The sequence below is a fragment of the Sinocyclocheilus grahami genome, unplaced genomic scaffold (genome assembly GCF_001515645.1).
Source record: "Sinocyclocheilus grahami isolate Dianchi unplaced genomic scaffold, SAMN03320097.WGS_v1.1 scaffold802.1, whole genome shotgun sequence".
Taxonomy (NCBI): Eukaryota; Metazoa; Chordata; class Actinopteri; order Cypriniformes; family Cyprinidae; genus Sinocyclocheilus; species Sinocyclocheilus grahami.
The window spans coordinates 749,995-766,035 of record NW_015505981.1 but is presented as its reverse complement, the minus strand read 5'-3'; the positions used below and the strand labels follow the sequence as shown (position 1 = coordinate 766,035).

Here is a 16,041-nt window from a genome sequence, read left to right as displayed (position 1 = left end):
GCATTTTTATTAAGAGTATATTTAATTTATATATATATATATATATATATATATATATATAACAACACAAGTTTCTATATAAGTGTGTTATTAATTTCTTATTCTGTTTATCTTCTTTTGGGATAGTAAGGATGGAAATGGAGCAAGCCCCCAAAAAATGATGAGCCAACGGTACATGAGAAGACCTGGGCTGGATGTGACGAACCATGATGTAGTATTCACCCAGATCCTTCCAGTCCAGCAGCTGGATTATCTGGGGAACTCTGGGGCCCTCATTCGCGAGGATTAAAAGAGCGACAGCCAATGGAAGATGTTCAGGCTAAAGGAAGAACAGTTTTTATGATCGTTAGGATTCCCAAATACTGAATACAGCGACGAAATATAGAAAGCGCAGTCTACTTACAAAGTTGATGTATTTCATATCCTCTGATTTCTTGACGAACTTCACTGCCACCTGATCAACAAAAGAAAGAAGAATTTGTGTAAGAAATATTTTCAATTAACATGTGTAGAGGTCATATCATTGCAATCATTAATACAGACATGTAAAGTTTGTAAATATAAATTCCAAGCATGAATTAAAAAACATGTAGAGTATATTTGGTCCATCCAACAATTTAAAAGGGTCAATTGCTCTAAACACTGGCCATAACACACACTAGAAGGACTTGCAATAAACGCAAAAGGATGAAGATAAGAAATTACTAGCTAAGTAAAAAAAAATAATAAATGAAAAATTATACCTCAAGGCCATCCTTCACACGCCTCCCTTCGTAGACGGCTCCAAATCCTCCTTGACCCAGCATATTGCCGACTTCATAGTAGGAAAAGATGTCTATAAAAGATAAATAAGAGTATTTGACATTAAAAATCAAGCAGTGACATGTCCTACAGAGTTTATATTTATTTAACATAAAACTATATTAAACATTTTTCATCTATCATTTACACATGCAGTTTTATGAGCTCAAAATAATTGAAACTAAATTTGGATATTTTTTGGATATTTTGTTAGAAGTAAAATAAACTTACTAAAATATGATTTTTACATTAAAACTTCATATTCATCAAGTCCCCATTAAGTGCATATAAAAATCTATATTAATTGTAAACCTTCAAAGTGCAAATTAATGACTGCTTCATACCTGAGCAAGGATCAAACAAGGACTTGGTGTGGCCTGAAGTTTGTAGAGTGTCCACACTCCAGTCAGACATGGCACGGACTGGAGCTTGGAAGGCATCAACGCTACAGTCAGACATGGCGCGGACTGGAGCTTGGAAGGCATCAACGCGCCAGTCAGACATGGCGAGGACTGGAGCTTGGAGGGCATCGACGCTCCAGTCAGACATGGCGCGGACTGGAGCTTGGAGGGCATCAACGCTCCGGTCAGACACGGCGCGGACTGGAGCTTGGAAGGCATCAACGCTCCGGTCAGACACGGCGCGGACTGGAGCTTGGAAGGCATCAACGCTCCGGTCAGACACGGCGCGGACTGGAGCTTGGAAGGCATCAACGCTCCAGTCGAACACGGCGTGGACTGGAGCTTGGAAGGCATCAATGCTCCAGTCGGACTCAGTGTGGTCTGGAGCTTGGAGGGCATCAACACTCCTTTCAGACTCAGTGTGGGCTGGAACTTGGAGGTCATCAACACTCCTTTCAGACTCAGTGTGGACTGGAGCTTGGAAAGCATCAACGCTCCAGTCGGACATGGCGTGGACTGGAGCTTGGAGGGCATCAACACTCCAGTCAGACATGGCGCGGACTGGAGCTTGGAGGGCATCAACACTCCTTTCAGACTCTGTGTGGACTTGAGCTTGGAGGGCATCAACCCTCCTTTCAGACTTAGTGGGGACTGGAGCTTGGAGGGCATCAATGCTCCAGTCAGACATGGCACGGACTGGAGCTTGGAGGGCATCAACACTCCAGTCAGACATGGCGAGGACTGGAGCTTGGAGGGCATCAACGCTCCAGTCAGACATGGGGCAGACTGGAGCTTGGAAGGCATCAATGCTCCAGTCAAACACAGCGCGGACTGGAGCTTGGAAGGTATCAATGCTCCTTTCAGACTCAGTGTGGACTTGAGCTTGGAGGGCATCAACACTCCTTTCAGACTCAGTGTGGACTAGAGCTTGGAGGGCATCAACACTCCAGTCGGACCCAGTGTGGACTGGAGCTTGGAAGGCATCAACGCTCCAGTCAGACTCAATGCGGTCCGGAGCTTGGAGGGCATCTACATTCCAGTCGGACTCAGTGTGGACTGGAGCTTGGAGGTCATCAACACTCCTTTCAGACTCTGTGTGGACTTGAAATTGGAGGGCATCAACCCTCCTTTCAGACTCTGTGTGGACTTGAGCTTGGAGGGCATCAACACTCCAGTCGGACCCAGTGTGGACTGGAGCTTGGAAGGCATCAACGCTCCAGTCAGACATGGCGCGGACTGGAGCTTGGAAGGCATCAACGCTCCAGTCAGACATGGCGCGGACTGGAGCTTGGAAGGCATCAACGCTCCAGTCAGACATGGCGCGGACTGGAGCTTGGAAGGCATCAACGCTCCAGTCAGACTCAATGCGGTCCGGAGCTTGGAGGGCATCAACGCTCCAGTCAGACATGGCGCGGACTGGCGCTTGGAGGGCATCAACGCTCCAGTCAGTCATGGCGAGGAGTGTAGCTTGGAGGGCATCAACGCTCCAGTCAGACATGGCGCGGACTGGCGCTTGGAGGGCATCAACGCTCCAGTCAGTCATGGCGAGGAGTGTAGCTTGGAGGGCATCAACGCTCCAGTCAGACATGGCGCGGACTGGAGCTTGGAGGGCATCAACACTCCAGTCGGACTCAGTGCGGTCTGGAGCTTGGAGGGCATCAACACTCCAGTCGGACTCAGTGCGGTCTGGAGCTTGGAGGGCATCAACACTCCAGTCGGACTCAGTGCGGTCTGGAGCTTGGAGGGCATCAACACTCCTTTCAGACTCAGTGTGGGCTGGAACTTGGAGGTCATCAACACTCCTTTCAGACTCAGTGTGGACTGGAGCTTGGAAAGCATCAACGCTCCAGTCGGACATGGCGTGGACTGGAGCTTGGAGGGCATCAACGCTCCAGTCAGACATGGCGCGGACTGGAGCTTGGAAGGCATCAACGCTAAAGTCGAACCCGGCACGGACTGGAGCTTGGAAGGCATCAATGCTACAGTTCGACACGGCGCGGACTGGAGATTGGAGGGCATCAACACTCCTTTCAGACTCAGTGTGGACTGGAGCTTGGAAGGCATCAACGCTCCAGTCGAACCCGGCGCGGACTGGAGCTTGGAAGTCATCAACACTCCAGTCAGACACGGCGCGGTCTGGAGCTTGGAGGGCATCAACACTCCTTTCAGACTCAGTGCGGTCTGGAGCTTGGAGGGCATCAACACTCCAGTCGGACTCAGTGCGGACTGGAGCTTGGAGGGCATCAACACTCCAGTCGGACTCAGTGCGGTCTGGAGCTTGGAGGGCATCAACACTCCAGTCGGACTCAGTGCGGTCTGGAGCTTGGAGGGCATCAACACTCCAGTCGGACTCAGTGCGGTCTGGAGCTTGGAAGGCATCAACACTCCTTTCAGACTCTGTGTGGACTTGAGCTTGGAGGGTGTCAACACTCTGGTCGACTACAGTGCAGGCTGGAGTTTGGAGGACTTTTTTACTAGGTCTTATACAAAGAAATAGTACCTTCCAAAATGACTTTTTCTTTTTACATTTCTCCTTATTTCTTCCTCCTTTTCCCCAATTGACATCAAAAGCGCATTGTTGCACTGGAGCTTTTAGGGCATCACCATTCAAATCCAACTCAGTGCAGGCTGCAGCTTGGCCTTGGACACTGGTAATCTGGTCTAAAGAGGAATAACAACAACCAAAATTAATATGAATATAAGTTATTTTCATATTATTAGTGCCTACTCATATCCTACTACAGCTACGCTAGCTATAAATTATGAGTTATTCTTTTATGTTGTTTGGCAGGGCTTTACAGTGCAAGCATTTCACTCTCATGTGTAAGTGAAAAATTACTTTTGGCACAAAAGTGCAAGTGGCATATTACCAATACATTATGTACTTCACTAATTATATATTAACACTTTATAACGACTTTCATATAACATTAACAAATTCACATTATGTGCATTCATGCTTAACAGATCTTTAATTAAAATACATTTAAATAGATAGTTAAACAAGTTAACGCCATTTAAGTTTGATCTTATATTTTCATGTCCTCATATTTAAACATTTATAGACTACTGATCTGTTAGATGTTTTTTAATGAAAATTGTTATAGTGCTGCCTGATCATAGGCTGATTTGTCAAGGCTGAAATTGACTCAATAACTGAAAATGACTCTGGAAATGTGACTGTATCTATTGCCATGTGCCATGAATCAAATAAATAACCCACAGTTCAGTTGTTCAGTGCCTTCTTGAGCAAATGGATTTTGTATTATGTAATATGTCCCTACATTTTTTGCTGTGCCCTTTTTTTTCCTGGACAGAGAAAACGTCAGCAAATAAATGCATTTCATGGTCATGTAACATACTTTCAGTGTTTCTCCTGGACTGTAGCACAGCTGCATCAGAGCCCTCGTCCTTTTTCTCGCCCTCAGCTGAGCTAGTCTTCTGGCTGTATTTATCACTAGCTCTGCTGTTACCAAATAGTGCCTTCCAAACCCTCTTTATCTTTTTAAGTTTCTTCTTCATTCTTCCTCCTTTCGCCTCATCCACATCAGAAACCGGTTGGAGTTCAAGTGGTAGAAGGGAATGGGTTCCCACTGCATCGCTGACAAATTGTGGTGATGTACATTGTTGTAAATCGTACGCTTGTCCACAGTTCTCAGCTTTTTTGCAGTCTGATTTTAGCAATCTCATTTTCACTGCTGACTCTAAACTGCAGGTAAGCAAAGTTGTAGAGTTTGCAGTTGAGCAAAAAAGCAATAAGTTGCAAGTAGTAATGCGTTGAACACGACCAAAGTTGCAAATGGCCAAGTAATAATAAGAAAGAAGAGCTGCAGGCTCTAATACCATTACTGTCACTGTGACGTCACTTTTAGAACTCTGGCGCAAAGATTCCAATAATCCCTGTTTAGCGACACTCGTGGTTTACTAAGCACTCATTGGCCAGTTTCACTATGTGGGCGGAGCTTCAACTTAAGCGCAGAACACTAGACGTGTACTTGACACTGACAGTAAATTTACAAGGATTTTATCGGGACATCATCATTCCCATCCCAATTTATAATTAATAAAAGCATTGCTTTTCAGACTGAATCAGACTGAAATTCATTACAGCGATAAATAATTATCCAACACCATGCACGGGCGATGTCAACAACTTATTTGCAGTATTTTATATACATTTTTTAAAAGAAATGTTTTATTAGTCATTCCACCCCTAATTCTTTATGAAAATAAATCACAGTCCGGTAACACTTTAGAATATAGGGAACACATATTCACTATTTACTAAGAGTTTTCCCTCAATAAACTCCTAATTTGCTGCTTATTAATAGTAAGGTAGTTGTTAAGTTTAGGTATGGGGTGGATTAAAGGATCTAAAATATGGTCAAGCAGAATAGGGCATTAATATGTGGATTATAATTGGCTTTAAAAGGCGTGTATATTAATAAATGTGACTGTGATACTGTAATGACATGTGAAATTTTAAGTAAAGAGCGTGAAAAAACCTTTCAATCGCCATTGAATGTACACACCGTGCACATGAAGTCACAGTAATAATAACTGTTTGCGTTTGTAATTAGTTTTTTTGTTTTCAGAATTGTGATTTGCTTTGCACTTCTCGGCCACCATAGTACAGCTGGTTTTGTTCATTCAGTAAAGACATTGTGCTTTTACACATCCATATCTGTCCAGATTTATTGACACGCATAGTACAATTAAACAATACAGTGATGCAACTGAAGTGTTATTGTATGCATTTGGGATTTGATGAGACAGTGAAAAGTTGTCATTTATGCATGTCACTGCTGTGCTGAGATGATGTACATAACACAGTGACCCCCAAAAATAGGGGGTCATTTGGATATTTAAGCCACTCTCAAAAGCTATTAATGTTTTTGCACAAAATATGAAAATGTAAACATAAAACACATAACATTTAACACATAAAAAAGACAACTCTAAACACAGCACAGCAATTGGTTTCAAATGATAAAACCATAAATACAAAAAAAATATTTGGACAATTTTTGGTTGTCAAACATTAGTGGAACAGAGTTAAAGTAATGAACTACACCTGTGATGATGACTGACTGGCAGTTGGTTAAAAGTAAAAAAAAATGTTGGTTTAAGGAGACTGACAAAAACCTCAACGAAATAATTAAAACTTTCTACAATAAATTGTGTTTTACAAAGACGCAAAACTGATTTTTATCAGTTTGTTCATTCAGGGGTTCTCTATAAAATGGGGGTGATTTGGCACAAGTCACGTGTTCATTAGGTGCCTTACAAGGATTTGCCACTGACGATTCAAACATGAGTTTTGAGCAGTGTAGAGTAGCGCTTGTAGTTATGCAACGCAATAACAATAATAATAAGTAAGAAGAAGCTGTTTGTGTGACAAAAAATATTAAAATTATGTATCACTTCATCATTACGACACAATTTATTCTGTATTGTACGGTAGATAAAATACTTTGTTTACTTTAAATTACTTTAGGTTAGTAGTAATTTTCTCATGTGCCATACATACTTGCTAATGTTTGCATCAAGTAGGCCTACACTCTAAAAAATGCTGGGTTAGATACAACCCAGTGCTGGGTAAAATAGGGACAAACCCAGCAATTGGGCTGTTTTGACCCAGCGGTTGGGTTACTACCCAGAAGGTTGGGTTAAACATTTAAACCAACCGCTGGGTCAAAACAACCCAATTGCTGGGTTTGTCCCTATTTTACCCAGCACTGGGTTGTATCTAACCCAGCCTTTTTTAGAGTGTAGGCTATACCTATGTTGAAAATCAATAAAGAAACATTCCAGCTTATAACTACATCTGAAAAACAATGGTTTATTTGGTCAAACAATGTTAAATGTAGACACTTGTAATATAGCTTATATCTTCTCACGTTATGATACACTGAAATCTTGCTAAGTTGCCTTGTTTCTTGTCAGAGAAGTGTATTCAGCGCAATAGTCGACTCATCTAAAACTACATATCCCACAATTCCACTGTTTCAAACCGGAAGTCGTTTCACTTCCTGGATACTTTAAACTGTCAAACGAAACAATAGTGAGGATAAAGAGGCTGAAAAACATCTGCTGTGGATAAAGTTATGCATTTTCACTGCAGAAAGAAAGGTAAGTTGTCATTTTAACACTCTTCATTTAATGGTAGCCGAGTGCTGCGAGTAAAGTAGCTTTGCACGTAGTGTATCAAATACAATAGAATTCAGCTATTCTAGACTCGAAGGCAAACAGAGTATGTCTGCTTTAAGTTTTAAAGTTTTAAACCACAAAGGAAATGCATTGTTATTGTTATTGTTTCACAATCATGTATTTTGGGAGTAGATAGTAGTCAATATTCCACTACTTTGCAGTAACGTTACTTCTGTTTTGTTTTTTATTTATTTATTATTATTATTATTTTTTAGCCATATTGAATTTATATCTTAAATTGAAAAACTCTATGTCAAAGAGACAGCAAAGTGTGGATTTCAGATGAGTTATAACAAGGCAGAGCCTGTTTTAAATGCAAATGGAAGCGGATTGTAATTCCACTCACTCCTTCTGTATGTTTCTATACACTTGGCATTTCAAAGCACATTGTCTTCCTGTCTGTTGAGTGCTTTCTTTCCTGTGCAGCTCAGTGAGAGGTGACGGAGCTGCAGGCGCTCATGGAGGACTTCAGGAGGTCGTACCTGAGGCTGTGTAAGGAGGGAGGAACAGATGCTCAGGAGTCAGTGCTGGCTCAGCTGCACGACTCGAGGACAGGGACGGGCAGCTGCAGACTGGACCTGAGGGGGCAGAGCGTCACTGTGGACACCTGCAGCGTGCTGGGAAGAGTCCTGCAGAGTGACGCCGTCTTCACAGAGATCCTCCTCAGCGACTGCATGCTCAGTGAGGAAGGTGGGCGAGGAAACTCACAGAACGAAAACAAGAAATTTCATATCGCATTAACAAAAAAAATCCGTTTGTAGGACCATTTTTGCATTGTAACATTATTTTCATAAGAAAGAATTTTTGGGGAGTTGTAAAAATTACTCTTATATTAGACCTAAAAAGAGATTACAGGGCAATACAACACATATTAACACTATTCATCTGTAATGCAAAATTTTGCATTACAGAAAGGAACATTTGTGGGTAAAACATGCTTAATTGTCATGAAAATAATGTCACAATGCAAAAATTAACATGAAACTTAAAGAAAAATCTTGAAAATACAAAGAATGAAAATGGGTTTGCAGGACCATTTTTGCATTGTGACATTATTTTCATAACAAAGAATGTTATGGCAGTTGTACAAATGACTATGTTTGATATATTCACATGATCAAATAAATCTTTTAGGTTTTTTTTGCGTTACAAAAATGAGAATTTATTGGTAAAATGTGCATAATTGACATGAAAATATTTTTCGCAAAGCAAAACTACACATGAAAATACTGCAAACACAAGGATCATTTTTGCATTGTGACATTTTCATAAGAAATCATTTTTTGTGAGTTGTAAAAAATACTGTTATACAAGACCTAAAAAGAGAGAAATTAAATTACAGGGCAATACAACAAATATTAACACTATTAATCAATCACTTACAATATTTTGCATTACAGAAAGGAACATTTGTGGGTAAAACATGCTTAATTGTCATGAAAATAATGTCACAATGCAAAATAAACATGAAAATTAAAGAAAAATCTTGAAAATACAAAGAATGAAAATATAAATGAAAGTGGGTTTGCAGGACCATTTTTGCATTGTGACATTATTATTTATATTAGACACAATTTTATGGAAATTGTTACATTTCAGGAAGTGCTACAAATATTAACACAGTTAATAAATCATTTACAATTTTTGCACCATGCACATGAGATGGCACATGGGCAAAATATGCATAGTTAACATGAACATAATGTCACAAAGTAAACTAAATTTGAAAAAGAAACTCCAAAGAAACAAAATATCGCAGAAACAAAAAAAGACAGTTTGTAGGTCAGTTTTTGCATTGTGACATTTTCATAACAAAGAATGTTATGGCAGCTATGAAAAATTACTGTTATGTTTGATATATTCACATGATCAAATAAATCTTTTAGTTTTTATTTTGTTTGTTTCTTTTTTTTTTGCGTTACAGAAATGAGAATGTATTGGTAAAATGTGCATAATTGACATGAAAATATTTTTCACAAAGCAAAAAATAAACATGAAAATTCTGCAAACACAAGACAACATTTTTGCGTTGTGACAATTTCATGAGAAATAATTTTATGTAATATAAAAATGAAATGCAAAATAAACAAATACATGAATACAACTAATTGGAATTCTAACAATATATGAAATTTATAAATGTACTTATTACAACAAAATCTAATATCTAACTTCTTTGGTTTCGTGTGAAATATGAAAAACAGATAGAAAGAGTGGCTTTCTTGCCCAGTTTTGTGAGATTGAATCTTTTCGATGAGGGCATAATTATCATATTGATGTTTGCTTGAGTTATTAATATTTTATTACTAAGTAGTTGTGTGTAGTTGACACTCAAAACCACTGTTCCTGCCATCTGCAGGTGTCAAGCTGATACTAAATGGGCTTTGCTCCAACACCACAGTGAAAGTTTTGGATCTGAAGGTAAATTTAAGTTATGTATTATAATATATACTTATTTTGACTTCTAATTTTACTCCGTCTGTAATACAGTTCCTAAAAACGTCATTTCTTTTCAGGGGAACAACATGAGAGGAACAGGATCTGAGGCTTTGGGACAGTTGTTAGTGAGGAACAAGATCCTGCGCAGGTGAGTGATTTTAAGATTAGTTTCTAGCCTATAATTGTTCTATTTGTTGGAACTATTGTCATTCCTATTTTCCTCCACATAAAAAGAGAGACTGAAAATGTGTCTCAATGATTTAATCACAATATGTGAATGTTTCTTTGCCGTTTGTATATTATATAACATTCTAAATCATAATAAAGTGCCTTTTGCAACACATTTTACCTCTGTGGAAAATAAGAGGTTTTGGTGACATCAAATGTAAAGGACGTTATATATATATATATACACACTACCACTGGGTCTGTTAGGTTTTTTGTCTCTTCTGCTCAACAAGGTTGCATTTATTTAATCAAAAATACAGTAGAAATTGTGAAATATTATTACAATTTCAAAAAAATGTTTTCTATGTGAATATATGGTAAAATGTAATTTATTCCTGTGATCAAAGCTGTATTTTCAGCATCATTACTCCAGTCACATGATCTTCAGAAATCATTCTAATATGCTGATTTGCTGCTCAAAAAAACATTTCTGATTATTATCAATGTAGAAAACAGTTGTGCTGCTTCATATTTTTGCGAAAACCATGATATGTTTTATTTCCGGATTTTTTGATGAATGAAAAAGTAACATAAACAGCATTTATTTGAAATAGAAATCTTGTGCAACATTATAAATTATGAATGCCTTTACTGTCACTTTAAATTAATTTAATGCATCCTAAAAGATTATGGAAAATTATAAAATTTTAAGAAGTCTTGAACAGCGCATTATTTTTTTCTAGTGAAGCGCTACAATAATTATTGTCTAGAAATGTTTCATTTTGTGTGCAGATCTCAGATGGAACAACATTGGGCTGCTGGGCGGCCGATCTGTACTGGAGGCAATGCAGCAGAACCGCGCACTGATCAAACTAGAGATGGCTGGAAACAACATTCCCAGCGACACGCTCAGGGCCATCGGTGAGGCTCAACATCAGCTGTTAGACACATGTTAAACACAAAGCCTTTCCTTGGTTAAGCAAATTCAAATATTCCCAGAACAGTCCATGAATCACAATGCAGACAGACAGTCGACACTGAGAGAGAGCCGGAGCAGGACTCAAGTGCTCAGCAAAGAGATCCAGCTCCTAAAGGATGAGAAAAGCCGACAGGTGAGGAGGACTGGGATTATTCGGTTAAACTGTGGATGGATTGACAACTAACCTCCTTTCTCTACATGTGGCCTGAAGTTTCTTAGTATGATGGAGACCATTGATAGACAGAAAGACGAGATGGGAAGAAGCAGCAGGTTAGTGTCACTCAAAACTGAACCGATACACCCCAAAAATAATTCATTCACCCCATGTTTGGTGAGTAAACAGTGACAGTGGATGTATAACAGGTTTTGTATTTCTTGTAGAAATTCATCCATACGTCTGGGGCAGTTACAGGGAGTGCTGAGCGAGCAGAAATCATCTGTAAATTCTCTCACAGCCAAGTAAGCAGCCTTTTAAGAATTAATTCATGGCTAAAATCAATGCAACATGTAGGGGTGTTTTGTGAGGGTTTTGTTGTTCAGACTGCAGATGACGGAGGCGGCTCTAGCTCTGTCGGAGCAGAAGGCTCATGATCTCGGAGAGCTGCTGACTCGAGTTAAAATGGAGAAAGCCGAGCTCAGAGACAGACAGTCCAGAGAGATCAAGAAAGAGCAGGAGGTATTTACTGATTTTAAGCTGTGCTACACTTTCAGCTTTTAAATATGACCTTTTAGTCCTTAATCCTCTGATTATTTAAAAAGGAAAATAATGTGCATTTTAATTCAAAACTAAAATATAATTATATTGGTTATTAATAATTATTAATGAAAGTGATTATTGCCTATTTTTGTTATACATATGAAGTACTATTAAAAAATATGGGGTCAGTCACTTTAAAAAAAATAAAATAAATACTTTTATTCATCAAGGATGCATTAAATTGATTAAAAGTCACAGTATAAAGACATTTATAATGTTACATAGATTTCTATTGCAAATAAATGCTATTGTTCTGAGCTTTCTGTTCATCAAAGAATCCTGAAAAATAAAATGAATCACCGTTTCCACAAAAATACGAAGCAGCACAACTGTTTTCAACAGTGATAATAATCAGAAATGTTTCTTGAGCAGCAAATCAGCATATTAGAGTGATTTCTGAAGATCATGTGACACTGAAGACTGAAGTAATGATGCTGAAAATTCAGCTTCACATCACAGCAATAAATAACATTTTAAAACAGAGAAAACAGTTACTTGAAATGGTAATAATATTTCACAATATTACTGATTTTACTGTATTTTTGATCATATCAATGCAGTCTTGGTCTGCAGAAGAGACTTTTGAATAGTAGTGTATACGATTACAATGCTTGATCATTTAACTAGCTGCTACTTCATAGTAAATGATTTGTCATGTTTCTGGTGTGTAGGCTAGTGCTCTGAAGGAAGCAAAGCTTTTGAAGGAGGTGAACAGCTTGTCAGAGAAGAACCTCCAGCTTAGGAACAAGGTACAGAGGCCAAGCATTTCATATAATGAGCAGCTTGGGTGTGTGAGATTTACCCGGTCTGTTTAACCCTCACAGCTGGAGGAGACCGAACGCAGATGTAAAACACAACAGGAGCAGATCTTTGAGCTGAAGCAGGAACTCACAAACACCACTGCTGAACTAAAGCTGCGTCTCGCCCAAACCGAAGGTGCTCATCACTTCCAACTCGGCTATATGGCAAAATCCTCTGCTTTTAGATTGTATTTTAAAGTTTGAAATGCTTTCTTTGTTCCATTAGAAAGGCTGGAAATGGAGAAGAGAAGATCCAAGCAGGCACTTGAAGACATGGACAGTTTACGACAGAAGGAGGTGAAGATGTTAAACCCACCCAGAGTTTTGCTTAAATTCTTAGTTGCTGTTGCTGAAAGTTCATTGTCCTTTCGCTTCAGGTGGATCATCTGACAAGACACCAGGAGGAGAGTGAGAGAGCTCTTCAAGAACGCATCCTCAAACTTGAAGGACAGCGGATCCAATTAGAAGAAGTACTCTCATGTTGTTCCAAACCCGTATTGCAGTGTTATTTTAGTATCATTGAGATACTAGTTTTTTATTCATGTTTGGAAACACCTAAAAACAGATCCAAAACTAAAAGCTAAAACTTTATAAATCCTATTTTAAAAATAAAGAAATTAAATAAAACTGATAAATGCATACAACAAAATTTCAAAACTTAACATTTAAATGAAAAAACAAAAATAAAGCTAAAAACAATTCAAAATATTAAAGAACAAAAGGTAAAAGAGTATAATAATGATTCTAACATAACACTAAGCCAAACACCAAAAAAACAACTACATATGTGTGTACAACCACACACACATATATGTATATATATACACACACACATTTATAAATTCAATATATATATTATTTCATTTCCATTTAGTTTGTTGAAGTATTAAAATAACTCAAATTAAATAAAACTAAAACTTAATAAAAAAGACCTAATAAATTCAGACATAATTTAACTAAAATTAAAATAAATAACATACAAATAATACAAATCAAACAACAGTAGTTTATCAGTAATCCTAACGCGATCTGAACCCTAAACACGTTTTGCCAAAAAAGCCGGTTTTGTCCACTTTCAAGGCATCGCGAGTTTTCGTTTTACTGCAGAAGCCGACAAGCGCTCTTGTTGTTTTTGAACAGAAGCCGATAAATCCATTTTAGCGAATCAGCGCGCTGTATTCAGGTCAGGTGACAAGGCTACTTTCGTGCTAGCTGAGAGGAGTTTCGTCAAAGCTGACTAAAAGTGATCGAGGATGGATCATTTCGATTAACTTGATGAACCTGTGATATCTTCTTCAGAGCGAAAAAGGAAAATAAAAGCTGAAACGTTTTCACGGAAGCTTGCATAAGCTGCGTGTTACAATGATGAGAGAAAAGCTCCATGTATTGCGTGTAATCACATCCATACAGTTTATGATCACAACAACAACAACGTTTGTCAGGCGTCTACATTCTCATCTGAGGAGATTACACAGATTCAACAAGTGTTTTAAACTCTAAAACATGAAATGTGGAGTTATCTGCTTTTGCTATAAAACAAACTTTTAATATGTAAAAAATTTTGTAAATTACCTGTATTTGTTTAAGTTATTATTACTTAATCAAAACAACCCAACTGCAGTTTGATTTATATTACTTGGAATGCGCAATAAAAAAATGTGATTTCTGAAAAAAAAATAAAAATGGAGTTATCGGTTTTTGCAAATGAACTCTTCATACATATATACTATATGTCTATAGTTTTCATTCATTTCAGTTTTAGTTATTTTAGTTCATCAAGTTAAACTAAATGAAAATGTGAAATGTTGTCTTGGTAGCTGGCGGAAAAAAATAACCCTGATTTTAAATAAATGCATTTAAATAGATAAATGTAAACGAGCTCTTGTTGTATTTTTGAATCGAAGGACCTTGCAGGGAAAGAGCAGGTGAAAGTGGCAGAAGTGACACGAGTGCGAGTGGAACTACAGGAGCAGATCGGCCACCTGCAGGCTGAAAGAACGGCACAGGGCGGCCTTAAAGAGAAGATCGCTGCTCTGGAGAGAGAGATGAAGGGTACATATGTATTATGATTCTTTGTATTTTTGACTACAGGTGCATCTCAATAAATTAGAATGTCGTGGAAAAGTTCATTTATCCTGTGGTTCAGGAGTGACTTAACAAGAGGAATACGACAACTGTAGCCAAATTCCTTGACACGTCTGTGTGTGGTGGCTATTGATGCCTTGACCCCAGCCTCAGTCCATTCCTTGTGAAGTTCACTAAATTTTTTATTTAATACACGAGTTTCACAATTTGAGTTGAATTACTGAAATAAATGAACTTTTCCACGACATTCTAATTGATTGAGATGCACCTGTATATGTCAGGAATTATTCATGCAACTCATTTTACTTAGCGAGGGCTAAATGCCAGACTTGTTTTTGTTCTGTTCATGTGTGTTATGTAAGCTGATGCCTGTTGCAGGCTGATGGCTCATTGTGTTTGTGTTTTGGATCAGTTCTCAGTGCCACCCACAGAGAGGCCCTTCTGGACAAAGAGAGTGAGATCTCGTCTCTGCTTGAGCGGCTGCGCATTAGAGAAGGAGAGATCCAGCGCATACGTGAGGACGAGGCCCAGAGAGCCAGCTTCCTGCAGAATGCCATTCTCACGTACGTCCAGGGCTCTCCTCTCGCTCACTTCAGCCCCAAAAAGTGAACTCTTATGTGATTTTCCCACAGGTCTGTTATACACTTTCCATCAGGGTGCTTTGCAACTATGCATAATAAATCTACTGCATATTGCAAGTTTTTACAATGCTTTTACATATTTGAGTGACATGTTTTCATGAATTAAAAAAAAAAATTCTACTAAAATACTTTTAAGTGTATATATTTGGTTCGGAAAATGTATTTTCAAAAATTTCACTTTTTTTAATGAATATTCACTTTTATTTAAAATGTTGGAGCTCTTTCAAAAATGTGTCTTTTCAAAATCCCCAGTGTGCCATATTGTCCATCAACGCTCTTATATTACGTCACTTACAAATTGTATATTTTAAAAGGATTTCCACTGTCGGGAGTTCTTCACTTTTGTAATGTGTGTTGGCTATTAAAGCAAATGTTTTTTTTTGTTTGTTTTTTTTTTACAAAACTCTGAGCTGATTGTATGTAATGGAGTAAAGATCATTCTTTACGTTAGCTCATACACAAAAAAATAAAATGTTTTAATATTAAACCATTGCTCTCAGCTAAAATCCATAACCCATAATAACACATTCTCCAAAAAAGTCAATTCTCTGTTGTCCTTTCGCATCAAAATCCATGGACATATTTGTTTAGATCCGTTTTGGATTGTTTTCACTTGCAAACTGTGATTGGTCTGTGCATATTGCTCTCCAGCTGTTTGGACTCTCATTCTGACGGCACCCATTCACTGCAGAGCATCCATTGCTGAACAAGTGATGCAATGCTACATTTCTCCAAATCTGATCCGATGGAGAAAAACAAA

General features: G+C 38.3%; 1 protein-coding gene across 1 annotated transcript; it reads left to right on the top strand.

Annotated features, from left to right (window-relative positions):
* The first annotated feature begins 7,227 nt into the window (after positions 1 to 7,227).
* lrrc45 (leucine rich repeat containing 45) lies at positions 7,228 to 15,674 on the top strand. Its single transcript, XM_016246556.1, has 16 exons — positions 7,228 to 7,334; positions 7,839 to 8,102; positions 9,772 to 9,833; positions 9,929 to 9,999; positions 10,086 to 10,098; positions 10,790 to 10,940; positions 11,019 to 11,131; positions 11,210 to 11,268; positions 11,380 to 11,457; positions 11,539 to 11,674; positions 12,427 to 12,504; positions 12,580 to 12,691; positions 12,782 to 12,852; positions 12,933 to 13,049; positions 14,460 to 14,607; positions 15,053 to 15,674. Exons 2-16 carry the CDS (start codon positions 7,871 to 7,873, stop codon positions 15,247 to 15,249), a joined length of 1,638 nt encoding a protein of 545 aa, XP_016102042.1. The 5' UTR covers positions 7,228 to 7,334; positions 7,839 to 7,870; the 3' UTR covers positions 15,250 to 15,674.
* The last annotated feature ends 367 nt before the right edge of the window (positions 15,675 to 16,041 follow it).

What these genes read in the sequence shown, in the direction of transcription:
- lrrc45 (XM_016246556.1), top strand. Translation starts at nt 7,871, where the DNA reads ATGGAGGACTTCAGGAGGTCGTACCTGAGGCTGTGTAAGGAGGGAGGA. An exon ending in CTGCATGCTCAGTGAGGAAG is followed by an intron (nt 8,103 to 9,771) that starts GTGGGCGAGGAA and finishes TGCCATCTGCAG; the next exon opens with GTGTCAAGCTGATACTAAAT. An exon ending in TCTCATGTTGTTCCAAACCC is followed by an intron (nt 13,050 to 14,459) that starts GTATTGCAGTGT and finishes TTTGAATCGAAG; the next exon opens with GACCTTGCAGGGAAAGAGCA.